Here is a 26,862-nt window from a genome sequence, read left to right on the forward strand (position 1 = left end):
CCCAAGAAATTTTAGGGGCTGACTCTCGGGCTTCCTAACGCGCCGCCATGCTCGTTTCTCCAACTCCATTCTCCTGTAACCTTCCTCGCACTGCTCCATCGAATCCCAGGCGGGCTCCAGCACTCTCCCTGGGTCGACCGCCCACCTGTCAATCTCTTCCCAAGTTGTATGGTCCAGATTCTGCTCCCTTGCCCGAAATCGCTGCCTCTCCTGCTCCTCGTAATGTCGCCTCTCTGCTTTCGCTGCCTCCAGCTCTGCTTTGGGGCGGCGATATTCCCCTGGCTCGGCCCAGGGTCCTTTTCAGTCCAACTCGTCCTCCCATGTCCATGAGTCTTGTGATGCTGGCTGCTTCTCCTGCTGCCTCTGCCTCTCCTGCTTTTGCTGCTGCTGCTGCTTTTCACCACGCCGCTTGGTCCTGTTGTGGTGGGTGATTCTGTCACGGCTTTCTTCCTGGGAAGGAGAGGCGGACCAAAACGCAGCGTGGTTGTAGTTCATGGTTTTTTATTAAGAAAACTCAAAACATGAACAAACTACAAAAACAATAACCGTGAAAACCGTAACAGATCTAACTGCTGCATAAAACGCAAAGACAGGAAACAATCACCCACAAAATACCCAAAGAATATGGCTACCTAAATATGGTTCCCAATCAGAGACTACAATAAACACCTGCCTCTGATCGAGAACCATTCTAGGCAACCATAGACTTACATAGACAACTAAACTGAACACAACCCCATAAATCTACAAAAAACCCTAGACAAGTCAAAACACATAAATCACCCATATCACACCCTGGCCTAACCAAAATAATAAATCAAACAAAGATAACTAAGGCCAGGGCATTACACATTGTCTGGAAAAATGCATGGTTAAGACCTTACAAATACTGTATATCAAACAAAGTTAAGGAAGTGCACTTCAACATTTTGCATAAGATATATCCATGTAATTCTATGATGTCCAAATTTGTGGCTATTGATGATATCTGTGTTTTCTGTGAAAAAGAAGGTGAGAATCTGTCTCACTTGTTCTTTGAATGTAAATTTGTGTCCGAATTTTGGGAAAACCTTGCAAAGTACTTATTTACCATTATGAACACTGCCTATAATTTTAACATAAAATATATAATATGTTATTATTGCAATGATAAGAAAACCACTGAAATGATTGTTAATTTTCTTTATTCTTGTTGCCAAATACTTTATACACAAACAAAAATTCCCCAAATCTATACCAAAATTATCAATTTTTCTGATTGAATTGAATTATCTTATTAAAACACTAACCCTAGTGGATAACAAAAAGAATAACATGAAAAGATATGTTCAGAGTGAGTATAATTGCACTTAAATTGTTTCTCTTTTTGTATTTTATTTATATTTTTTGTATGTTTGAGTATTGTTAATACCTGTGTTTGGTTTGCTAGACATGTTTGATGTAGCAATGTAAGTTGATGTAAGTATGAATAATAAAAAATAATAAAAAATATATAAATAAATAAATAGCTACTTTCCATACTGAGGAGTTGGCAACACCGTTTTTACAACCCTACTTGCAAGGGGTACTGGTGCTCGAAGACCCGTCTCCCACGTTCTCATTGAGCGTGTTTAGGGATTGTTTTATTATTTTTTTACATAAAAGTTGTTTGATTTAGTTTATTATTATTATTATTATTATTTGATAGTTTGGTAGTTGTTTTGGTGTTTTGTTCCTTTTTTGGGGAATCTTGTTTGCATCCCGCACAGTAGGTGGCAAGAATGCAAATTAAATTGTGCGATCGCTAATATAACATATAATAACTACAGTAAGTACAATGTATGGTTCTGAATCATAATTCAAAGGTAACGCGTAGCAAATTCACCACTTGAATAATGTGATTTGTATGATGATTTCCACCTTTTAATCGGTTGATTGTAGTGTAATCGGGTTTCTGCAACAAATACTTTTTTGTTGAAATCGAAAGTAAATATTTTGAATGACACAGCGGATCTGACTGCTAAGCTACTAGGCTGAGGACATGTTGCTGGGTGTTGGCCTCTAAGGTTAGTGTTGTTTTTTGTATTTGATTTAATGGTGTGTATTGTTGTTAAATAATTGCCATATAAAAGCCTACTGTGGTGGTAGACCAATATATTGTACTTTTAGCGGATTTTAAGAGTGTCTGGCCTTGTTGTGGCCTATAGGTTTGCATTCATTAAAATAGTTTTGCTTTTCAGTTATATGTATGTTGCAGACAATGTTGTAGTACTCGGTCTCGAGACGACATTTTGAGTGTCTCGGTCTTGTCTCGGTGTCGGACACAGTCGTACTCGGTCTCAGCCAGTGATGTAGGAGAGTGCACTTTTTGTAAAACACAATGGGACAGTGGTGTAGTGGATGCTATGCGCAGGTGGACGCCTTATACCCACTTTTTTCAGTGGGCATTGCGTATACTCACTTCTTAATCCCCACTGATGTATATCAAAGTCGTTTAGTGGAGGTATATGAATGATCAATTATGTAGTACAATAGTGAAATCATGCACAAAGTAGCCTACACAATCGCAAAACACGTGAAGTATATTCACATGCGCGCCGTACACATTGTCCAGTTTCAGGGGAATATCATCTGCATTCAGCAAGAGCGCGCAGGTATGGGATCAATATCATGCCAAATATATTGTGAACTGACAGCATGCTTTTTGTATTCGTGTATCATGATCTGTACGAATAAGTACCAATCCACAAATGTAAATCACCCTTCCGCATATCTCTGCTATGTGCAAATCTTTATGGAAGCCATTTTACTTACGGCCCTTGGAAATTACCTGCATATCTGCAGTTATAAAACAATTCTAATGCAATATATCGATTTACAAATACAAATCAAACGGTGTTTGTTTGTGGATAGTGAATTGCATTTGTGGATTGGTGATTTACATTTGTGGATTGGTGATTTACATTTGTGGATTGGGATTTATAGATCACTACCTTACAAGTTGTACTTAATAATACGTGTTTCACTACTTATTTACTATGTACATGAGTGGTAAGTCAGGACTGATGTTGACTGATTTCCTTATATGAATTGTAACTCAGTAAAATCTCTAACATTTTTGCATGTTGCATTTATATTTTTGTTCAGTGTACATAATATTAAATTGTCTTTATACTGTATTTCACTCAATTTTAGGTCCCACAGGCTGTCCCAACACATCATGACATGCAAGTGAATTCTGACAGTGTAAAAGGCCCCTAGTTGAATCTAAAACGTTGTATTCTGTACTGATTTGTAGAGAAACAAGTTATTACTGTGCTTGATAAGATTAAAGACTCTCTCAGGGGACCCTATTTTCATTTTAGGGGAACCCATGTGGGTCCTGGACCCTAGGTTTGGGAACCACTGTACCCACTATACTACTAACCTCTTTCCCTGCTTGCTTCAATGCTTCCACTCTCTGTGTATCTATTTGCCTCCTCCATTGCAGCCTGATTCACCACCGTCTGTCTCACTATTCTCTATAAAGAAAAGGTATTTTGTTATGAGAACTTATAGTAGCCCATCTTTTGATTATAGCTAGCTTCATTTCAGTCAACTGCTCCTGCTGAGGTCAGGCTCTGTTCAACGTTAGCTGCTAATGTCGTCCTTCTAGCCACCTAGTTATAGCTAGCTACCTGGCTAATAGCCAGAGTCCTTGAGGTAACTAGCTAGCTAGACATCTGACTGAAATATCAGCGACTATTTACCAGTTGTACACTCATTTTCGAAGAGTCACGGGGGTTTGGGGGATGTCTGTTGACACAGCAAGAGTCGAGGGATGTTAAATGAATTCCCACTGACAGTGGCATTGTACGTCTGGGCTGAGGTACACTACATGACCAAAAGTGTGTGGACACCTGCTCGTCGAACATCTCATCCCAAAATCATGGGCCTTAATATGGAGTTGGTCCCCCCTTTTGCTGCTATAACAGCCTCCATTCTTCTGAGAAGGCTTTCCATTAGATGGAACATTGCTGCGGGGAATTGCTTCTATTCAGCCACAAGAGCATTAGTGAGGTCGGGCACTGATGTGGGGCAATTTTACCTGGTTCGCAGTCGGCGTTCCAATTCATCCCAACGGTGTTCGATGGGGTTGTGGACAGGGCTCTGTGCAGGCCTGTCAAGTTCTTCCCCACCGATCTTGACAAACCATTTCTGTAAGGACCTCGCTTAGTGCACAGGGGCATTGTCATCCTGAAACAGGAAAGTGCCTTCCCCAAACTGTTGCCAAAAGGTTGGAAGCACATAATCGTCTAGAATGTCATTGTATGCTCTAGCGTAAAGATCTCCCTTCACTTGAATTAAGGGGCCTAGCCCAAACCATGAAAAACAGCCCCAGACCATTATTCCTCCTCCACCAAACTTTACAGTTGGCACTATGCATTCCTTAAGGTAGCGTTCTCCTGGCATCCGCCAAACCCCGATTAGTCCGTCGGACTGCCAGATGGTGAAGTGTGAGTCATCACTCCAGAGAAGGCGTTTCCACTGCTCCAGAGTCCAATGGCGGTGAGCTTTACACCATTCCAGCTGACGCTTGGTATTGCACATGGTGATCTTAGACTTGTGTGCTGCTGCTCGGCCATGGAAACCCATTTCATCAAGCTCCCGACTAATACTTCTTGCGCTGACCTTGCTTCCAGAGGCAGTTTGGAACCTGATAGTGAGTGTTGCAAGCGAGGACAGATGATTTTTACATGCTTCAGCACTCAGAGGTCCCGTTCGGTTCCGCTTGTGGGGCCTACTACTTCGCGGCTGAGCTCGTTGCCCCTAGGTGTTTCCACTTCCCAATAACAGCACTGACAGTTGACCGGAATACCTGTTCTAGGTGCCCAGCTTGTCTCCGTCTGAACTACCTTCACTGCTTCTGCATACGAGATGTTACACTCCCTTCTCACCTGCTGCACTTCCACCTGTCTTTTCATCACTGCACAACTCTGATATGCCACACTATGGGCTTCCCCCAAAGTTACAGCACTTTAACTGGACCCCATCTCCACATTCCTCATATGCATGTCCTCCCCCACACATCTCCTTTTGCCTGTGCCCAAACCTTTCACAATCATAGCAACGCAGTGGTTTCTGAACATAAGCTCGCACATAGTAACTCATATACCCAATCCTAACTTTTCCTGGCAGTACCAGATCCTGAATGTTTAGTAGCACTAACAGGCTATCCACCTTCTTCCCATCTTGTGTCATCTGGAGGTGCTTTGCTTCATTAAGAGAGCATTCCCTTCAAGTGGTATTTATTTAATGTTAACTATTTCTGGAACTCCATTGGCTCACTGCCGTCCGGGTTTATCCGGCATGCTACTGTCAACCACACGTTTACATACCTGCTTGAGTTTGAGCACCTTTTTGATGCTGTTTAGCATTGATATACACCACCACCAACAAACTTCCATCGCAAAGAACTTAATCGGCTGTATGGCCAACAGCCGGCGCTTATGGAAAGCACTGTTGTTCATTGTTGGTTGATAAGTGTATTTCCCGTTGATCTGTTCAGTCTGTAGGTGTGACCCACTGCCTCTAAAATGAGTCTCTCTGGGGAGAGAGGGGAGAGGACCGCTGCCTCTAAAATGAGTCTCTCTGGGGAGAGAGGGGAGAGGACCGCTGCCTTTAAAATGAGTCTCTCTGGGGAGAGAGGGGAGAGGACCGCTGCCTCTAAAATGAGTCTCTCTGGGGAGAGAGGGGAGAGGACCGCTGCCTCTAAAATGAGTCTCTCTGGGGAGAGAGGGGAGGGGAGCGCTGCCTCTAAAATGAGCCTCCCTCAAGACATCAGCTCTGAGAGGTAAAACGTTCATTCTGAAATATACATTTTCCTTTATGTAACATTTTTTAAAACCGTACATACTTACACGTACAAAGACAACATACAGACGCACACGAACATCAACGACGTCACACCTGCCCAGACCCACCGGTTCTCACCCCTATCTTCAATACCTGCATTACTGTCCGCCACAAGTCCTCAAATTGCACCATTTTGTTTCTCTCCGTCACCCACACTCTTTCAATATTTAGATAATGAAGCATGTGATTTTTTCCATTGTCTTAACGATGGTATTTAAGTATACGTTTTTTCAAGATGATTGACGAGAAGAGTATCCTCCAACCCATCGGGTAGCTCACTGCACCCTCATATTTTGGGGCGGCAAGTAGCCTAGTGGTTAGAGCGTTGGATTAGTAACCGAAAGGTTGCAAGATCGAATCGCTGAGCTGACATGGTAAAAAGCTGTCGTTCTGCCCTTGAACAAGGCAGTTAACCCACTGTTCCTAGGCCGCCATTGAAAATAAGAATTTGTTAAATAAAGATACAAAAAATATAAATAACATGTCTTAAAATATGCAGACAGATGGATTAAAAGTACATTTAATATTGTACATTGTAATACTTCTGACAGCCAACTTTCTAACTCTGCCGATAACCTTTGAACTTTATAGCATTCCCAGAAAGCCAGAATTATTGAGTCATTGTTAGTTTTACACTTAAGACATGACGTTGCCGTTGTGCTATAGAATTTGTGAAATGTGTCTAATATATTCCACACGTTAATTTATACGGGATTGAGCGTACATTTTCATTAACTCATTTCGTAAGTTGTGTTCCAACATTCCCTCCATCTTGTGCCAATATCAGTTATTTTTAAGTCTTGTTCCAATAGTTTATATTATTTAACTAAGAGGTTGTCAGTTGGATATGCTCTCTGCAAGGTTTTGTATAGCTTACCTATCATATGAACATCCTTTTCTGACTCAAATAAGATTGCTTCAATGTCCAAAAGATGTATACATTCTGAGTTACAGTTATGCAACTGTTGAAACATAGTTGTTGAGGTGATCTGTTTCCCTGTTTTGTTTAGTGTCCAGCATCACCGAGCAGAGTCACCTACACCCAGCCTGTTATCAATGAAGAGTGACAACTCAATGTTTCTTCCACCTACTTTCAACCAGGAAACACAAACCGCTGACAAAAGGTATGATAAGATATAAGCTACACTTGGGTAGAGGATGGGTAATTGATGAAGCTTGGGTAGACAATGGGTAATTGATGAAGCTTGGGTAGACGATGGGTAATTGATGAAGCTTGGGTAGACGATGGGTAATTGATGAAGCTTGGGTAGACAATGGGTAATTGATTAAGCTTGGGTAGAGGATGGGTAATTGATGAAGCTTGGGTAGAGGATGGGTAATTGATGAAGCTTGGGTAGAGGATGGGTAATTGATGAAGCTTGGGTAGAGGATAGGTAATTGATGAAGCTTGGGTAGAGGATGGGTAATTGATGAAGCTTGGGTAGCGGATGGGTGATGAAACTGGAAGTCACATGTTAATGTTTCCATGGCTTTCTCCAGAGTCAGAAAGAGAGCAGAGTCACCTACACCCAGCCTGTTATCAATGAAGAGTGACAACTCAATGTTTCTTCCACCTACTTTCAACCAGCACCCCCTAAATGACAAAAGGATGGAAAGACATAAGCTCACAAATCAAATAACTATAGGCATAATAGAACAATGTCCAGAACACTTACTATTGCTATAGTTATTAAATAAAACGGTTTATTGCAACTCACTGTATGGTCGTGAGAAATGCCTAATAAAAACACTATTTTTGAGAGGTAAACCGCAACATGCATCTCATGACTTGTCAGGACATAAATAAAGTGAATATGACAATGCATTGCAATAACACTCAACGTATGGCTCATTTATGCCTTGTGGTTCATTTGCATTGAACAAGCAGGTTGAGAAAGACATATAAATTGCTCTCCCTTCTTCATCTCTTTAGTGGGCTAACAATAGACCTGTGTGCCCTGTGTGAAAGAGGGCCAAAGGATCAAGTATCCATCCCCGGTGGACACAGTTACTGCAAGCAGTGCATAAGTGTCTTGGTCTCACCTAAACCTCTCCAACATCAACACTCCGAGTCAAGTCACCACTACGCTGGACCTGGAGACGTGGCCTGTGTTCTCTGCACTGAGAAAAAGCTCAAAGCTGTGAGGTCCTGTCTGATCTGCACTGCCTCCTATTGTGAGAGCCACGTAAGGCAGCATTACATAGTAGCAGCACTGCGAAAACACACCCTGGTGGAGGTGACAGGAAACCTGGAGCAGAAACTCTGCCAGCTGCACCACAAAGCTCTGGAAGTCTTCTGTAAGACCGACCAGATACTCGTCTGTAATGTATGTGCCGTGGAGGACCACAGAGGCCACAGAAAATGCTACATAGAGGTAAGAAATGATGTTCTGTATCTATTCTTACTAGAGGAACACAACATTGAATAACCATCCCCCACTGGGCAAAAATGTTGAATCAACGTTGTTTCCACGTCATTTGAACACCCCAAAAAAATAAATGTGCGGACGTTGAGTCAACGTGGAAAACTGACTGGATTTGAAAAGTCATCAACGTAGAAGCATTTCAGCTTTTTTTTCACCCAAATTTGAACCTAAATCCAATGACATGTTGGCGTGTTTTGTTAAATTCACGTTAGTTGACAACTTAACCAAATGTAAATCAAAACTAGACGTAGAACTGACGTCTGTGCCCAGTGGGATCTAGCCTTGTAGGCTGAACAACTTTTAAATCCTTCTCTTATCTTGCGGTCTTGTTTATATATTGACAGCTTTTTCACCAGATTGCTTTCTTCTGCCTTTTTCGTAGATCCCCATGTTGTTGGACACTTCATCTCTACTAGGTCAGTCACTGAAAAACATGAGTGATTTGAATCTCTTCAAAAATCATCTGATCCATTGTTACCCAGAGTGCTTTGAGACCCAGCTGGACAATGAAGATGTTCGAGATTTGGTTGAGAAGATGCTGGAGAGTTTTGGAACTGAGGGTGCCTTGAAGATCACACTGAACTTTCTAGACATAAGAAGTAAGACTTCATTTCATACAAAGGATCAAAGGGGGTTACAACCACCATCTCTTACACTTCAACCTCCATTTATCGAAATCACTTCTAATGAGCAGTGTCTTGATTATCTAGTTTCACTTTTGAACTACTGTATCTTCTTGTTTTGTGGTAACTGATATCAATCGTATTCTTTTCCTAGATAAAACTCTTTGGAAAGCCAGAGAAATTAAAACTAAACTGGGGCAGAAGTTTCAACAAATATTTCAAGGAATTGGACACCATGGAAAGCAAACTCTCTTAAATGACATCTACACAGAGCTCTACATCACAGAAGGTGGAAGTGGAGAGGTCAATAATGAACATGAGGTGAGACATATCGAGGCGGTTTCTAAGGAACAAACCACACAAAAGACCGCAATCAAATGCAACAACATCTTCAAAAGGTTACCTGGACAAAGAAAACCTATCAGGACTGTGCTGACCAAAGGAATCGCTGGCATTGGAAAAACAGTTTCTGTGCAGAAGTTCATCCTTGACTGGGCAGAGGGAAAAGCAAATCAAGATATTCATTTCATATTTCCTCTTCCTTTCCGCGACCTTAACCTGAAAAGGGGTCAATATAGTCTGATGCAACTTCTGCAATACTACTGCCCAGATCTAAAAGATATTGACAGCATTCAGTGTGGTGAAATCAAAACTCTTTTCATTTTTGACGGTCTGGATGAGTGTCGACATCCTCTAAATTTCCAGAACAATGAGGACCTGTATGACATCACAAAGCCAACCTCAGTGGATGTGCTGCTGACAAACCTCATCAAAGGGAATCTGCTTCCCTCTTCTCATCTCTGGATAACCACACGACCAGCAGCAGCCAATCAGATACCTTTTGAGTGTGTTCACCAGGTGACCGAAGTAAAAGGTTTCAGTGACCCACAGAAGGAGGAGTACTTCAGGAAGATAATCGGTGATGAGGACCTGGCCAGCAGAATCATCACACAGATGAAGACATCAAAAAGCCTCTACATCATGTGCCACATGCCAGTCTTCTGTTGGATATCAGCCACTGTCCTTGAAACAATGCTAAAAGAAACAAAGAATGTCGAAGTCCCCAAATCTCTGACACAGATGAACACCCACTTCCTGCTCATCCAAACCAGTGTGAAAAACAAAAAGTACAACAAAGCCACAGAGAAAAACCCTAAGAAACTGTCTCAGTCAGACAAAGGCATGATCCTGAAACTAGGAAAGCTGGCTTTCCAACAGTTGCAGAAGGGTAACCTTATCTTCTATGAGGAAGACCTGACAGAGTGTGGCATCGATGTCACAGAGGCATCAGAGTACTCAGCCTTGTGTACAGAAATGTTTAAAGACAAATGTGGGCTATACGAAGACAAGGTCTTCAGCTTTGTGCATCTGAGCATTCAAGAGTTTCTGGCAGCAGTATATGCTTTAGAGTCATGGCTGGGGAAGTCTGAAAATGTGTTTGATGAATCATTCAAATGTGACAAGTTGTCTGACTTACACATGAGTGCAGTGGACAAAGCCTTGCAGAGTAAGAATGGACACCTGGACCTGTTCCTTCGATTTCTTCTGGGCCTCTCACTGGAGTCCAATCAGAATCTCTTAAAAGGCCTTCTGACAAGGAGAGGAGGTCAAACACCGAGCATTGAGGAAACATTCAAGTACCTTTCAGACAAGATTAAGATGGAATCCTCACCAGAAAGGATCATCAACTTGTTCCACTGTCTGAATGAACTTGGGGATAACTCTGTAGTTGAAGAGATCCAGACCTCCCTGCGATCAGGAACTCTTTCAGAAACAAAGCTACAACCTCACCAATGTTCAGCCCTGGCCTTTGTGTTACTGATGTCAGAGGGGGTGCTGGATGAGTTTGACCTGAAGACATATAACACATCAGTGGAAGGTCGTCTGAGGTTGCTGCCAGTAGTGAAAACCTGCAAGAAAGCATCGTAAGTTGTGTTGTATAATGAGATGCCGGACACCCGACATTAAACTCAGAAAATATAGGTGTAGATTGACCATAATCTGAGCTACTCTAAACATTGCATTTGTTTGAAGTAAGAGACTCCTTTTTCATTGTGTTTATGCATTTCATATTATTATTATTGTTTTGGATATCTAAAAGTGTAATACATCTCTTTAGACTGGCTGGCTGTGACCTCACATATCCATCCTGTTGGACTCTGGCCTCAGCCCTGCGGACACCAAACTGCCCCCTGACAGAGCTAGACCTCAGCTACAATGACCTGGGAGACAGAGGAGTGAAGCTGCTATTCAGTCCACTCCACAACATACAGACACTTATGTGAGCATCCTGTGTGTGTGTGTGTGTGTGTGTGTGTGTGTGTGTGTGTGTGTGTGTGTGTGTGTGTGTGTAATGTTCAAGTGTGTCCTCCTTTCCACTACAGTCTAGGTCCATGTGGTCTGACAGAGGGTTGCTGTTCATATCTGGCCTCAGTCCTGAGTGCACCCAACTCACAACTGAAACAACTGGAGCTGAGATACAACAACCTGCACGACTCAGGAGTTACACTGCTGTGTGCTGGACTGAAGGATCCAAACTGCAAACTGCAGACACTAGGGTACGTGCGTGTGTGTGCGCGCTGCATGCACATGTTTGTTTATGTTCATGTACTATTGTGTGTGCGTGTGTGTGAGTAAGATCGTGTTAGCTATACAATGTTCCTCTACTCCCTCCAGCCTAAGTCAGTGTGGTCTGACAGAGGGTTGCTGTTCAGATCTGGCCTCAGTCCTGAGTGCACCCAACTCACAACTGAAACAACTGGAGCTGAGAGACAACGACCTGCAGGACTCAGGAGTTACACTGCTTTCTGATGGTCTGGTGGATCCAAACTGTAAACTACAGAAACTAGGGTAAGTGTGTGTGTGTGTGCACGTGTTCAGGCACGTGTGTGTGTTAGGGCTAGTGTTGCACAGTTTACCAAACGTAGGTGCTTTTTCGATACTTAACATGAAAAATGGTTCTGTTCTTACTTTCCTCCGGCCTGCCCCACTTAGCCTGCACTGTGCTGCATCATGTTAGCACCCCACTTAACCTGCACTGTGCTGCATCATGTTAGCACCCCACTTAGCCTGCACTGTGCTGCATCATGTTAGCACCCCACTTAGCCTGCACTGTGCTGCTTCATGTTAGCACCCCACTTAGCCTGCACTGTGCTGCTTCATGTTAGCTCCCCACTTAGCCAGCACTGGGCTGTATCATGTTAGCCCCCCACTTAGCCAGCACTGGGCTGTATGTTAGCACCCCACTTAGCCTGCACTGTGCTGCATCATGTTAGCTCACCACTTAGCCAGCACTGCGTTGCATCATGTTAGCTCCCCACTTAGCCTGCACTGGGCTGCATCATGTTAGCTCCCCACTTAGCCTGCACTGTGCTGCATCATGTTAGCTCCCCACTTAGCCTGCACTGGGCTGCATCATGTTAGCTCCCCACTTAGCCTGCACTGTGCTGCATCATGTTAGCTCCCCACTTAGCCTGCACTGGGCTGCATCATGTTAGCTCCCCACTTAGCCTGCACTGGGCTGCATCATGTTAGCTCCCCACTTAGCCTGCACTGTGCTGCATCATGTTAGCTCCCCACTTAGCCTGCACTGGGCTGCATCATGTTAGCTCCCCACTTAGCCAGCACTGGGTTGCATCATGTTAGCTCCCCACTTAGCCTGCATCAAGTTGGCTCCCCTCTTAGCCAGCACTGGGCTGCATCATGTTAGCTCCCCACTTAGCCAGCACTGGGCTGTATCATGTTAGCCCCCCACTTAGCCAGCACTGGGCTGTATCATGTTAGCCCCCCACTTAGCCAGCACTGGGCTGTATGTTAGCACCCCACTTAGCCTGCACTGTGCTGCATCATGTTAGCCCCCCACTTAGCCTGCACTGTGCTGCATCATGTTAGCTCACCACTTAGCCAGCACTGCGTTGCATCATGTTAGCTCCCCACTTAGCCTGCACTGGGCTGCATCATGTTAGCTCCCCACTTAGCCAGCACTGGGCTGTATCATGTTAGCCCCCCACTTAGCCTGCACTGGGCTGCATCATGTTAGCTCCCCACTTAGCCAGCACTGGGTTGCATCATGTTAGCTCCCCACTTAGCCTGCACTGTGCTGCATCATGTTAGCTCCCCACTTAGCCAGCACTGGGCTGCATCATGTTAGCACCCCACTTAGCCAGCACTGGGCTGCATCAAGTTAGCTCCCCACTTAGCCAGCACTGGGCTGCATCATGTTAGCTCCCCACTTAGCCAGCACTGGGCTGCATCAAGTTAGCTCCCCACTTAGCCAGCACTGGGCTGCATCATGTTAGCTCCCCACTTAGCCAGCACTGGGCTGCATCATGTTAGCTCCCCACTTAGCCTGCACTGTGCTGCATCATGTTAGCTCCCCACTTAGCCTGCACTGTGCTGCATCATGTTAGCTCCCCACTTAGCCAGCACTGGGCTGCATCAAGTTAGCTCCCCACTTAGCCAGCACTGGGCTGCATCATGTTAGCTCCCCACTTAGCCAGCACTGGGCTGCATCAAGTTAGCTCCCCACTTAGCCAGCACTGTGCTGCATCAAGTTAGCTCCCCACTTAGCCAGCACTGGGCTGCATCATGTTAGCTCCCCACTTAGCCAGCACTGGGCTGCATCATGTTAGCTCCCCACTTAGCCTGCACTGTGCTGCATCATGTTAGCTCCCCACTTAGCCTGCACTGTGCTGCATCATGTTAGCTCCCCACTTAGCCAGCACTGGGCTGCATCAAGTTAGCTCCCCACTTAGCCAGCACTGTGCTGCATCATGTTAGCTCCCCACTTAGCCAGCACTGGGCTGTATCATGTTAGCCCCCCACTTAGCCTGCACTGGGCTGCATCATGTTAGCTCCCCACTTAGCCAGCACTGGGTTGCATCATGTTAGCTCCCACTTAGCCTGCACTGTGCTGCATCATGTTAGCTCCCACTTAGCCAGCACTGGGCTGCATCATGTTAGCACCCCACTTAGCCAGCACTGGGCTGCATCAAGTTAGCTCCCACTTAGCCAGCACTGGGCTGCATCATGTTAGCTCCCCACTTAGCCAGCACTGGGCTGCATCAAGTTAGCTCCCCACTTAGCCAGCACTGGGCTGCATCATGTTAGCTCCCCACTTAGCCAGCACTGGGCTGCATCATGTTAGCTCCCACTTAGCCTGCACTGTGCTGCATCATGTTAGCTCCCCACTTAGCCTGCACTGTGCTGCATCATGTTAGCTCCCACTTAGCCAGCACTGGGCTGCATCAAGTTAGCTCCCCACTTAGCCAGCACTGGGCTGCATCATGTTAGCTCCCCACTTAGCCAGCACTGGGCTGCATCAAGTTAGCTCCCCACTTAGCCAGCACTGTGCTGCATCAAGTTAGCTCCCCACTTAGCCAGCACTGGGCTGCATCATGTTAGCTCCCCACTTAGCCAGCACTGGGCTGCATCATGTTAGCTCCCCACTTAGCCTGCACTGTGCTGCATCATGTTAGCTCCCCACTTAGCCTGCACTGTGCTGCATCATGTTAGCACCCCACCTAACCTGCACTGTGCTGCATCATGTTAGCTCCCCACTTAGCCAGGGTCCTGAATATATGATTAGGTTACCAGAATAGGAAAAGCTCCAGGGAAAACAATTTGCCGCACCACTCTGGAACCTGTGGTGTTACCTCTGCATCAAGGGCATCATCGGTCCCAAAAAATGGTTGCATTCGGTTTCAAGGACTATGTGGTAGTGGGGAAAAATGGTTGCATTCGGTTTCAAGGACTATGCGGTAGTGGGGAAAAAATGGTTGCATTCGGTTTCAAGGACTATGTGGTAGTGGGAAAAACTGGTTGCATTCGGTTTCAAGGACTATGTGGTAGTGGGAAAAAATGGTTGCATTCGGTTTCAAGGACTATGTGGTAGTGGGAAAAACTGGTTGCATTCGGTTTCAAGGACTATGTGGTAGTGGGAAAAAATGGTTGCATTCGGTTTCAAGGACTATGTGGTAGTGGGAAAAAATGGTTGCATTCGGTTTCAAGGACTATGTGGTAGTGGGAAAAAATGGTTCCAGTTTGTGAAACATGTGGGTCTAAAAACCCACTGATGCATTGCAATTTGAAATAAATTGGCATAAAACACTTAACCATTGACTTGAGGACTCGAAACCCAAAATTGGGGACTTGACTCGACCTGAGCTGTGGAACTTGGGACTTGACCATTATTACATGGGACTTGACTCGAGACTCGAGGGTTAAGACTTGAGACTTGCTTAGGACTTGCAAATTGTGACTTGGTCCCATCTCTTAACTACTGTTTGCAAAACAATGTCCATACACAGTACAGACTAGAACACTTTACAATGCAAGGAGATACTGGTAGATTCCAGCTTTTGTAGGCTAACTTTCCTTGCTCGCTTACAGCTGACGATAAGATCAATTCACTACTTTAGTACTTTGTTTTTGATAATTGATAAAGCTAAATATGCTGATTACAAAGGTGATTGCCACCAAAAGTTTATTAATTTACTTCATCTCACTTCTCTCCCAAATATGATCTATTGCCTCAGCGGACTGTGTGTGTGTGTGTGTGTGTGTGTGTGTGAGAGAGAATAGGGCACGTTTTTCCTCGTCCCAAATGGAACGGAAACAGATTGTTTGTCATCTGTAGCCCCATGCTATCAGCCAAAGCAAGCTCAATAACTCAATGCATGCACACACTCCTATTGAATATGCATTCACCTGCATTGTGAATAGGTCTAGGCTACATCTTGATTTACCCAGTTTATCAATAGAGGTTTACCATTCAAATAAATGATCACCATTTTGTTATGTAATTAGATTGTTTTTACCAAAGTCAAATTGATTGGATGATCGATTCGGTAATGCACGTAGGGCTGTCTCTGAAAATTGTTGATGTAAACATTTTCAAATGTAATGATACTGGACTCAAAAGATGCCCAACGATTGAACAGAGCAGTAGTTTATTTGTCTGGATCAAGTGCCATTCTGTGACTTTGGCTAATGTGCCTTCTTTTTTTGCCATGGAATCATGATGGTATCAAGTGTGGTGATACTAGACCTGGTATCTGTAATCAAAGCCAGAATTCTGGTATCATGACAACACTAGTTAGGGCTGCGCAATTAATCTAATTCACTTCAAAATTGCAGTATTGACATGTGCAATATCCATATCGCAATATTTTGAAACAGCTGCATGTAACGTCCATTTTTATAGTTTACTCTGTTTGCCGTCTCTCTCTCCCTCTCGCATAAAGACTCCTCCCCACTTTTAGATATACGTTTGCATGCTGTTCTGTTAACTCAAATGCAGTCAACCGATTGCTCCAAACAAGAACGATGCTGCTTTAAAAAACTGCTTCTTAATATACATTTCTGTGATTGAAATTTTTTTGCAGAAGTGTAACGATGTATTCTATATCTCAAATCAAATCGCAATTACATTTTCTGCCCATATCATGCAGTCCAAGCGTGTTTCTTATGCTCTTTCTTTTGTCTATATATATATATATATATATATATACACACACACACACACACGGTGCAGTCAGAATGTATTCAGACCCTTTCCCTTTTTCCACATTTTATTATCAAATCAAATGTATTTATATAGCCCTTCGTACATCAGCTGATATCTCAAAGTGCTGTACAGAAACCCAGCCTAAAACCCCAAACAGCAAGCAATGCAGGTGTAGAAGCACGGTGGCTAGGAAAAACTCTTGAAAGGCCAAAACCTAGGAAGAAACCTAGAGAGGAACCAGGCTATGTGGGGTGGCCAGTCCTCTTCTGGCTGTGCCAGGTGGAGATTATAACAGAACATGGCCAAGATGTTCAAATGTTCATAAATGACCAGCATGGTCGAATAATAATAAGGCAGAACAGTTGAAACTGGAGCAGCAGCACGGTCAGGTGGACTGGGGACAGCAAGGAGTCATCATGTCAGGTAGTCCTGGGGCATGGTCCTAGGGCTCAGGTCCTCCGAGAGAGAGAAAGAAAGAGAGAAGGAGAGAATTAGAGAACGCACACTTAGATTCACACAGGACACCGAATAGGACAGGAGAAGTACTCCAGATATAACAAACTGACCCTAGCCCCCCGACACATAAACTACTGCAGCATAAATACTGGAGGCTGAGACAGGAGGGGTCAGGAGACACTGTGGCCCCATCCGAGGACACCCCCGGACAGGGCCAAACAGGAAGGATATAACCCCACCCACTTTGACAAAGCACAGCCCCCACACCACTAGAGGGATATCTTCAACCACCAACTTACCATCCTGAGACAAGGCTGAGTATAGCCCATCGGGGGAGAAGGGCCTATTATGTTACAGCCTTATTCTAAAATGGATTAAATAGATTTTTCCCCCTCATCAATCTACACACAACACCCCATAATGACAAAGCGAAAACAGGATTTTAGACATTTTTGCAAATGTATTACATATAAAAAACTAAATATTCAGACCATTTACTCACAGTACTTTGTTACTTTGTTGATGCACCTTTGGCAGTGATTACAGCCTCGTGACTTTGGTACGACACGACAAGCTTGGCACACCTGTATTTGGGGAGTTTCTCCCATTCTTCTCTGCAGGTCCTCTCAGGCTCTGTCAGGTTGGATGTGGAGTGTCACTACACAGCTATTTCCTGGTCTCTCCAGAGATGTTAGATTGGGCTCTGGCTGGGCCACTCAAAGACATTCAGAGACTTGTCCCGAAGCCACTCCTGCGTTGTCTTGGCTGTGTGCTTAGGTTCATTGTTCTGTTGGAAGGTGAACCTTTGCCCCAGTCTGAGGTCCTGAGCGCTCTGGAGCAGGTTTTCATCATGGATCTCTCTGTACTTTGCTCTGTTCATCTTTCCCTCAATCCTGACTAGTCTCCCAGTCCCTGCCACTGAAAAACATGCCCACAGCATGATGCTGCCTCCATGCTTCACCGTAGGGTGGTGCCAGGTTTCCTCCAGACGTGACGCTTGGCATTCAGGCCAAAGAGTTCAATCTTGGTTTCATCAGACCAGAGCATTTTGTTTCTCATGGTCTGAGAATCCTTTAGGTACCTTTTGGCAAACTCCAAGCGGACTGTCATGTGCCTTTTACTGAGGAGTGGCTTCTGTCTGGCCACTCTACCATAAAGGCCTGAAGTGCTGAGAGATGGTTGTCCTTCTGGAAGGTTTTCCCATCTCTACAGAGGAACTCTGGCGCTCTGTCAGAGTGACCATCGGGTTCTTGGTCACCTCCCTGACCAAGGCCCTTCTCCCCCGATTGCTCAGTTTGGCCGGGGGGCCAGCTCTAGAAAAAGTCTTGGTGGTTCCAAACTTCTTCTATTTAAGAATAATAGAGGCCATTGTGTTCTTGGAGACCTTCAATGCTGTCTCTGAGCTCTACGGACAATTCCTTCGACCTTGTGGCTTGGTTTTTGTTCTGATATGCACTGTCAACTGTGGGACCTTATATAGACAGGTATGTGCCTTTCCAAATCATGTCCAATTAATTGAATTTACCACAGGTGGACTCCAATCATAGAAACAACACAAGGATGATCAATGGAAACAGGATGCACCTGAGCTGAATTTCAATTCTCATAGCAAAGGGTCTGAATACTTATGGAAATAAAGTGTTCATGTTTGATACATTTGCAAACATTTCTAAAAAAAAACAGTTTTTGCTTTGTCATTATGGGGTATTGTGTGTAGATTGAGGAACGTTTTTATTTAATCCATTGTAGAATAAGGCTGTTAATGTAACAAAATGTGGATAAAGGGAAGGGGTCTGAATACATTCCGAATGCAACGTGTGTGTGTGTGTGTGTGTGTTTTTATCTGTAATTATCATGAATCCATCCTCAACATACTCTTGTGAACCCATGCTGCAGCCTAAGTCAGTGTGGTCTGACAGAGGGTTGCTGTTCATATCTGGCCTCAGTCCTGAGTGCACCCAACTCACAACTGAAACAACTGGAGCTGAGAGACAATGACCTGCAGGACTCAGGAGTTACACTGCTTTCTGATGGCCTGGCGGATCCAAACTGTGAACTGCAGACCCTAGGGTAAGTACAGTTTAACTTCTTTCGGTGAGCCATCCCGGATCCGGGATCGTGAATACAGCCTCAAAGCTCATTACCATAACGCAACGTTAACTATTCATGAAAATCGCAAATGAAATGAAATCAATATGCTAGCTCTCAAGCTTAGCCTTTTGTTAACAACACTGTCATCTCAGATTTTCAAAAATATGCTTCTCAACCATAGCAAAACTAGCATTTGTGTAACAGTATTGATAGCTATTGATAGCTAGCATTAGCATTTAGCGTTAGCATTCAGCAGGCAACATTTTCACAAAAACCAGAAAACCATTCAAATAAAATCATTTACCTTTGAAGAACTTTGGATGTTTTCAATGAGGAGACTGTCAGTTAGATAGCAAATGTTCAGTTTTTCCTGAAAGATTATTTGTTTAGGAGAAATCGCTCCATTTTGTGCGTCACGTTTAGCTACTAAAAAAACCTGTATCCAGGATTGTGTAAATCTATCCGCAAGCTCATTAGCATAACACAACGTTAACTATTCATGAAAATCGCAAATGAAATTAAATCAATATGCTAGCTCTCAAGCTTAGCCTTTTGTTAACAACACTGTCATCTCAGATTTTCTCAAATATGCTTCTCAACCATAGCAAAACTAGCATTTGTGTAACAGTATTGATAGCTAGCATTAGCATTTAGGGTTAGCATTCAGCAGGCAACATTTTCACAAAAACCAGAAAACCATTCAAATAAAATCATTTACCTTTGAAGAACTTCCTTTCACTCCCTCCTCTCTACATTTTCCTCTTCTGTCTCTGCTGCTAAAGCCACTTTCTACCACTCTAAAGTCCAAGCATCTGCCTCTAACCCTAGGAAGCTCTTTGCCACCTTCTCCTCCCTCCTGAATCCTCCTCCCCCCCCCTCCTCCCTCTCTGCAGATGACTTCGTCAACCATTTTGAAAAGAAGGTCGACGACATCCGATCCTCGTTTGCTAAGTCAAACGACACCGCTGGTTCTGCTCACACTGCCCTACCCTGTGCTCTGACCTCTTTCTCCCCTCTCTCTCCAGATGAAATCTCGCGTCTTGTGACGGCCGGCCGCCCAACAACCTGCCCGCTTGACCCTATTCCCTCCTCTCTTCTCCAGACCATTTCCGGAGACCTTCTCCCTTACCTCACCTCGCTCATCAACTCATCCCTGACCGCTGGCTACGTCCCTTCTGTCTTCAAGAGAGCGAGAGTTGCACCCCTTCTGAAAAAACCTACACTCGATCCCTCCGATGTCAACAACTACAGACCAGTATCCCTTCTTTCTTTTCTCTCCAAAACTCTTGAACGTGCCGTCCTTGGCCAGCTCTCCCGCTATCTCTCTCAGAATGACCTTCTTGATCCAAATCAGTCAGGTTTCAAGACTAGTCATTCAACTGAGACTGCTCTTCTCTGTATCACGGAGGCCCTCCGCACTGCTAAAGCTAACTCTCTCTCCTCTGCTCTCATCCTTCTAGACCTATCGGCTGCCTTCGATACTGTGAACCATCAGATCCTCCTCTCCACCCTCTCCGAGTTGGGCATCTCCGGCGCGGCCCACGCTTGGATTGCGTCCTACCTGACAGGTCGCTCCTACCAGGTGGCGTGGCGAGAATCTGTCTCCTCACCACGCGCTCTCACCACTGGCGTCCCCCAGGGCTCTGTTCTAGGCCCTCTCCTATTCTCGCTATACACCAAGTCACTTGGCTCTGTCATAACCTCACATGGTCTCTCCTATCATTGCTATTGAGACGACACACAATTAATCTTCTCCTTTCCCCCTTCTGATGACCAGGTGGCGAATCGCATCTCTGCATGTCTGGCAGACATATCAGTGTGGATGACGGATCACCACCTCAAGCTGAACCTCGGCAAGACGGAGCTGCTCTTCCTCCCGGGGAAGGACTGCCCGTTCCATGATCTCGCCATCACGGTTGACAACTCCATTGTGTCCTCTTCCCAGAGCGCTAAGAACCTTGGCGTGATCCTGGACAACACCCTGTCGTTCTCAACTAACATCAAGGCGGTGGCCCGTTCTTGTAGGTTCATGCTCTACAACATCCGCAGAGTACGACCCTGCCTCACACAGGAAGCAGCGCAGGTCCTAATCCAGGCACTTGTCATCTCCCGTCTGGATTACTGCAACTCGCTGTTGGCTGGGCTCCCTGCCTGTGCCATTAAACCCCTACAACTCATCCAGAACGCCGCAGCCCGTCTGGTGTTCAACCTTCCCAAGTTCTCTCACGTCACCCCGCTCCTCCGCTCTCTCCACTGGCTTCCAGTTGAAGCTCGCATCCGCTACAAGACCATGGTGCTTGCCTACGGAGCTGTGAGGGGAACGGCACCTCAGTACCTCCAGGCTCTGATCAGGCCCTACACCCAAACAAGGGCACTGCGTTCATCCACCTCTGGCCTGCTCGCCTCCCTACCACTGAGGAAGTACAGTTCCCGCGCAGCCCAGTCAAAACTGTTCGCTGCTCTGGCCCCCCAATGGTGGAACAAACTCCCTCACGACGCCAGGACAGCGGAGTCAATCACCACCTTCCGGAGACACCTGAAACCCCACCTCTTTCAGGAATACCTAGGATAGGATAAAGTAATCCTTCTCACCCCCCTTAAAAGATTTAGATGCACTATTGTAAAGTGGCTGTTCCACTGGATGTCTTAAGGTGAACGCACCAATTTGTAAGTCGCTCTGGATAAGAGCGTCTGCTAAATGACTTAAATGTAAATGTAAACTTCGGATGTTTTCAATGAGGAGACTCTCAGTTAGATAGCAAATGTTCAGTTTTTCCTGAAAGATTATTTGTGCAGGAGAAATCGGTCCGTTTTCTGCGTCATGTTTGGCTACCAAAATAAAACGAAAATTAATTCGTCAAAACGCCAAACTTTTTTCCAAATTAACTCCATAATATCAACTGAAACATGGTAAATGTTGTTTAGAATCAATCCTCAACGTGTTTTTCACATATCTCTTCGATGATATATCGTTCGTGGAAGTGTGCTTTCCCCTCTGAATCCCATGGGAAAATACCTGCAGCTGAAGTTTACGCACCAATTTAGACACCGGGCGGACCCCTGGCAAATGTAGTCTCTTATGGCCAATCTTCCAATGATATGCCTACAAATACGTCACAATGCTGCAGACACCTTGGACGAACGGCAGAGAGCTTATGCTCGTTCATGGCACATTCACAGCCATATAAGGAGACGATGGAAAACAGAGCCTCAAAAATTCTGCTCATTTCCTGTTTGAGGTTTCATCTTGGTTTCGCCTGTAGCATGAGTTCTGTGGCACTCACAGATAATATCTTTGCAGTTCTGGAAACGTCAGAGTGTTTTCTTTCCAAAGCTGCCAATTATATGCATAGTCGAGCATCTTTTCGTGACAAAATATTGCGCTTAAAACGGGCACGTTTTTTTATCCAATAATGACATAGCGCCCCCATAGGTTGAAGAGGTTAAAGAAGAACAATGTTGTGAATTATTTCTGTTGTCATTATTGTCTGTCAAAGTCTGGTTTTGTTTGTGTCATGGACAAACGTATACTGTAGATGTCACGTGGTAGATCATTACACCAACCTAGACAGCTGTTGTGTCTGTCCCTCTGTAGACTGTCTGGCTGTGAAGTCACAGGGGAGGGCTGTGCTGCTCTGGCTTCTGCTCTGAGGTCAAACCCCTCCCACCTGAGAGAGCTGGACCTGAGCTACAATCACCCAGGAGACTCTGCAGGGGGACTGCTTTCAGCTGGTAAAGGGGATCCCACATGCAAACTGATGAAGCTGAAGTAAGAAAACAATTATGCAGACAGTAAGACATGGTAGTGTGAGGAGCTTTTCTATCACGAGTGCGCATGTGTGTTCCTTGTTACGTAATCACCATGTTGTTGTTTTTACTACAGTGTGGATCACGGTGCAGAGTGCAGGCTGATATCCGGGCTGAGGAAATGTAAGTCCCTTCAATTGTAATCAACTGCATCTTCAGAACTACAGATGTAGTAACTAATGCATACTTCCACGTACAAAATAACATTATATACGATTTCGTTTTTTCGTCGTTGAACAAACAATTGACCTATTTTTTTATATCACATTCAGTATGTCTTACCAGTGTAAGAGATCTTAAATGAAGGGGCAATGTGCAGTTCAAACGACAGCAAGGTGGTCACCCCACCACCGTTTTTGGTAAACAGCTGAGGGATGGGGCTGGAGAAATTGAACCACTTTCAGCCGTGGGTGCAAGGACTGACAATCAATGAGATCAAAGTTATAGTTTTAACCTTGCTTTGAGGCTATGTTCACAAACATTGGAGTAAAACAAGCTTGTATTTTGGGTTCTGATGGGGTACGACCATTGAACTAAGCTCACGAGTCATTTATTAGTTATATTCTTCAAGAATCAATGGATATATAATATACACTGAGTATACCAAACATTAGGAACACTTTCCTAATATTGAGTTGGCCAAAATACACAATCCATGTCTCAAGGCTTAAAAATCCTTCTTTAATCTGTCTCCTCCCCTTCATCTACACTGATTTGAAGTGGATTTAACAGGTGACCTCAATAAGGGATCATAGCTTTCAGCTGGATTCACCTGGTCAGTCTGTCGTGGAAAGAGCAGGTGTTCTTAATGTTTTGTACATTCGGTGTATATCGCTAACTTAAAAGTCCAAAGATGTATGTAGCAACTGCAGATTGCCCCTTTAACCATACCAGTGTTATACATGCAGTAGAACCTCAAAGAACTCTGGTTCTGGATTTACCTCAAACCCTGTAGTAATAAATAGCTCTTGAGGTCATCGGGGGTAATAAAAAAAAACAGATTGTCAAAAACTATACAAAGTTTCCAGCCAGTAGGAGGGTGTTTGCCTGCTCTCTGTGTCACTGCCAAAAAATAAATCCTTTTTTTTTATACTTCTGATTACATCATTGAGAGTAATTTACTTAGTTTGACTACAGAATATAGAAAATGACTCGTTTCACTTATGTAGACACTGGTAGGGTGCTGGAGATAATGAATATGATCACGTGTCCCCATTGTCTACAGATGCCTGTCAGCTCACCATGGACCCAAACACAGCAAACGCACACCTGTTACTCTCTGAGGAGAACAGGAAGGTGACACGGGTGGACAAGGAGCAGCATTACGAAGACCATCCAGACAGATTTAAATGGCATCCCCAAGTTCTCTGCAGAGAAGGCCTATCTGGATCTCGATATTACTGGGAGGTGATGTGGGATTGTGGAGAGCCTGACATTGGAGTGACTTACAAAGGAATGAGTCGGATGGGATGGGGGTCTGACAGTTGGATTGGACAAAATACCAAGTCCTGGAGTTTGAACTGCGCTGGTGAAGGTTACTATTACTTTTACAATGCGGGAGGCAATATCACATTCTTCCGTGGTCCTGTTTTGCACAGAGTTGGTGTGTATCTTGACTGGCCAGCTGGTACTTTGTCCTTCTATAGTGTGTCCTTTGGTAAACAGAAACACCTTCACACATTCTACACCACATTCACTGAACCCCTCTATCCTGGGTTTTGGATATACCCACACTCTTCCTTGTCTACATAAGTAGGGGTGCTGCAGCGATCACTGAAAAATGTCAATCATTTTCCAAAAATGTACAGTGTATAAATACAAATATTTTCCCCAAAATTATATTACTCCTGTCTGAACAGACCAATAAAACTTGTTAAAAATACTAAACCAGAGAGCAAAAATCGTAGAATTAATAGCATGTAGAAAGTTAGCTGTGGATTTTATCAGAAGCACTTCCAGTCAGGAAGGCTGCAGCAAATGTAGAACAGCTTGTTATGGGGCGGCAGGGTAGCCTAGTGGTTAGAGTGTTGGGCCAGTAACCGAAATGTTGCTAGATCAAATCCCTGAGCTGACAAGGTACAAATCTGTCCTTCTGCCCCTGAACAAGGCAGTTAACCCACTGTTCCTAGGTGGTCAATTGTAAATAAGAATTTGTTCTTAACTGACTTGCTTAGTTAAATAAAGGTCACATAAAAAAATGACGTTGTGGTCATGTTGTCAATGGGAACTGCCATCTATGGATTGTAATTCTATGGTTGGTTGCGGCTGTCAGTTTGCCTTAAACACATTTTTAAATACAAAAAAATATAGAAGACTAATCTGTCTGTAGAAGCTACAAAACAGCTTTTGAGCTATTTCTGAAGGAACATCACTGTTTTTCAAAGTAGCTTATCTTGAGATAAGCTATTGCAGTGTTTCCCAAACTCGGGGGTCGCCTGACTATAAAATTGCACTTTGTTCATAGAACCGGGGTTACCTGAGCTCAGTGACTTTCAACGTGGCACCATCATAGGATGCCAAACGAGTCAGTTCGTCAAATTTCTGCACTGCTTGAGTTGTCCAGGTCAACTGTAAGTGCTGTTATTTTGAAGGTGAAATGTCGAGGAGCAACAATGGCGCAGGCATAAGGTGGTAGGCCACACAAGCTCACAGAATGGGACCGCTGAGTGATGAAGTGCCTAGCACGTAAAAATTGTCTGTCCTCGGTTGCAGCACTCACTACCAAGATCCAAACTGCCTCTGGAAGCAATGTCATCACAAGAACTGTTCATTGGGAACTTCATGGAATGGGTTCCATTGCCGAACAGCCGCGCACACAAGCCTAAGATCACCATGCGCAATGCCAAGCATTGGCTGGTGTGCTGTAAAGCTCGCCGCCATTGGACTCTGGATCAGTGGAAATGCCTTCTCTGGAGTGATAAATCACACTTCACCATCTGGCAGTCCGATGGATGAATCTGGGTTTGGCGGATGCCAGGAGAACGCTACCTGCCCTAATGCATAGTACCAACTTTAACAGTTTGGTGGAGGAGGAATAATGGTCTGGAGCTGTTTTTCATGGTTTGAGCTGGACAGTCTCATAGCAATACCTTGTCTTTATGGGGTAGTGTGTGTAGATTGATGAGGAAAATGTTTTATTTAATCCATTTTAGAATAAGGCTGTATAGTAACAAAGTGGGAAAAGTGAAAGGGGTCTGAATACTTTCCGAATGCACCAGGGTGGCTACTTTGAAGAATCTCAAATATAACATATTTTTGGATTTGTTGAAACTTTTTTGGTTACTACATGATTCCATGTGTGTTATTTCATAGTCTTCACTAATTATTCTACAATGTAAAAAATAAAGAAAAACCTTGAGTAGGTGTTCTAAAGCTTTTGACCGGTTGTGTGTGTGTGTGTGTATATTTGTGTGTAAATATATATATATACACACACACTATGTGTACAAAACAAAGTAACACCTGCACATTCCATGACAGACTGACCAGATGAATCCAGGTGGAAGCTATGATCCCTTATTGATGTCACATGTTAAATCCTCTTCAACCAGAGTAGATGAAGTGCAGAAGACCGGTTATAGAAGGATGTCTAAGCCTTGAGACAATTGAGACATGGATTGTGTACGTGCCATGCAGAAGGTGAAAGCTGGTGCAACTATATTAGGAAGGTGTTCCTAATGTTTTGTGCACTCAGTGTACATATTCCTCTTGATGTTGTACAATCTGTATGTTTATCCATTGGCCTGGGCTATTGGTTTGCATTCAAGTCCAGGTTGTTTTTATTGCTCTGTTTCACTGTCAGCCACTCATTTCAGTCAAGCTTTTTTATCATGTAAATTACATAGAATTGCATTTTTTGGGGGGGGGGGGGATCCACAAAAGAAAGAACTCTGCTCAACTGTATGCCACTATGCAAATGTGATTATAGATGCATGGAATGCTTCTCTCCCCCCCCCCCTTGAGTTTTCATTCCATGCATTTTATAATGCGATTTATAGGGATTTCAACTCAAAACATTCTTCCCCAGGCTATGCTTGTCTACCCAGACTCATTCATGTTTGCAAGAAAAAGTTGTCTA

General features: G+C 44.3%; 1 protein-coding gene across 4 annotated transcripts; it reads left to right on the forward strand.

Annotated features, from left to right (window-relative positions):
- Positions 1-1,553: 1,553 nt before the first annotated feature.
- On the forward strand, positions 1,554-26,164 carry LOC115137325 (NACHT, LRR and PYD domains-containing protein 3-like). Of its 4 annotated transcripts, XM_029673597.2 has the most exons (14): positions 1,554-2,045; positions 2,594-2,633; positions 5,528-5,812; positions 6,885-6,998; positions 7,808-8,249; positions 8,683-8,899; positions 9,078-10,848; positions 11,043-11,204; positions 11,308-11,481; positions 11,600-11,773; positions 18,783-18,956; positions 22,573-22,746; positions 22,861-22,907; positions 24,010-26,164. In XM_029673597.2, exons 3-14 carry the CDS (start codon positions 5,556-5,558, stop codon positions 24,534-24,536), a joined length of 4,233 nt encoding a protein of 1,410 aa, XP_029529457.1. In that variant the 5' UTR covers positions 1,554-2,045; positions 2,594-2,633; positions 5,528-5,555; the 3' UTR covers positions 24,537-26,164. The 4 variants fall into 4 exon arrangements, with proteins under 4 accessions (XP_029529457.1, XP_029529455.1, XP_029529458.1 ...); XM_029673595.2 differs by lacking the exon at positions 2,594-2,633; XM_029673598.2 differs by lacking the exon at positions 2,594-2,633 and having other exon boundaries at positions 7,844-8,249.
- The last annotated feature ends 698 nt before the right edge of the window (positions 26,165-26,862 follow it).

The sequence above is a fragment of the Oncorhynchus nerka genome, linkage group LG11 (genome assembly GCF_034236695.1).
Source record: "Oncorhynchus nerka isolate Pitt River linkage group LG11, Oner_Uvic_2.0, whole genome shotgun sequence".
Taxonomy (NCBI): Eukaryota; Metazoa; Chordata; class Actinopteri; order Salmoniformes; family Salmonidae; genus Oncorhynchus; species Oncorhynchus nerka.

What these genes read in the sequence shown, in the direction of transcription:
- LOC115137325 (XM_029673597.2), top strand. Translation starts at nt 5,556, where the DNA reads ATGAGTCTCTCTGGGGAGAGAGGGGAGAGGACCGCTGCCTCTAAAATG. An exon ending in CACAACATACAGACACTTAT is followed by an intron (nt 11,205 to 11,307) that starts GTGAGCATCCTG and finishes TTTCCACTACAG; the next exon opens with TCTAGGTCCATGTGGTCTGA. An exon ending in TGCAAACTGCAGACACTAGG is followed by an intron (nt 11,482 to 11,599) that starts GTACGTGCGTGT and finishes TACTCCCTCCAG; the next exon opens with CCTAAGTCAGTGTGGTCTGA.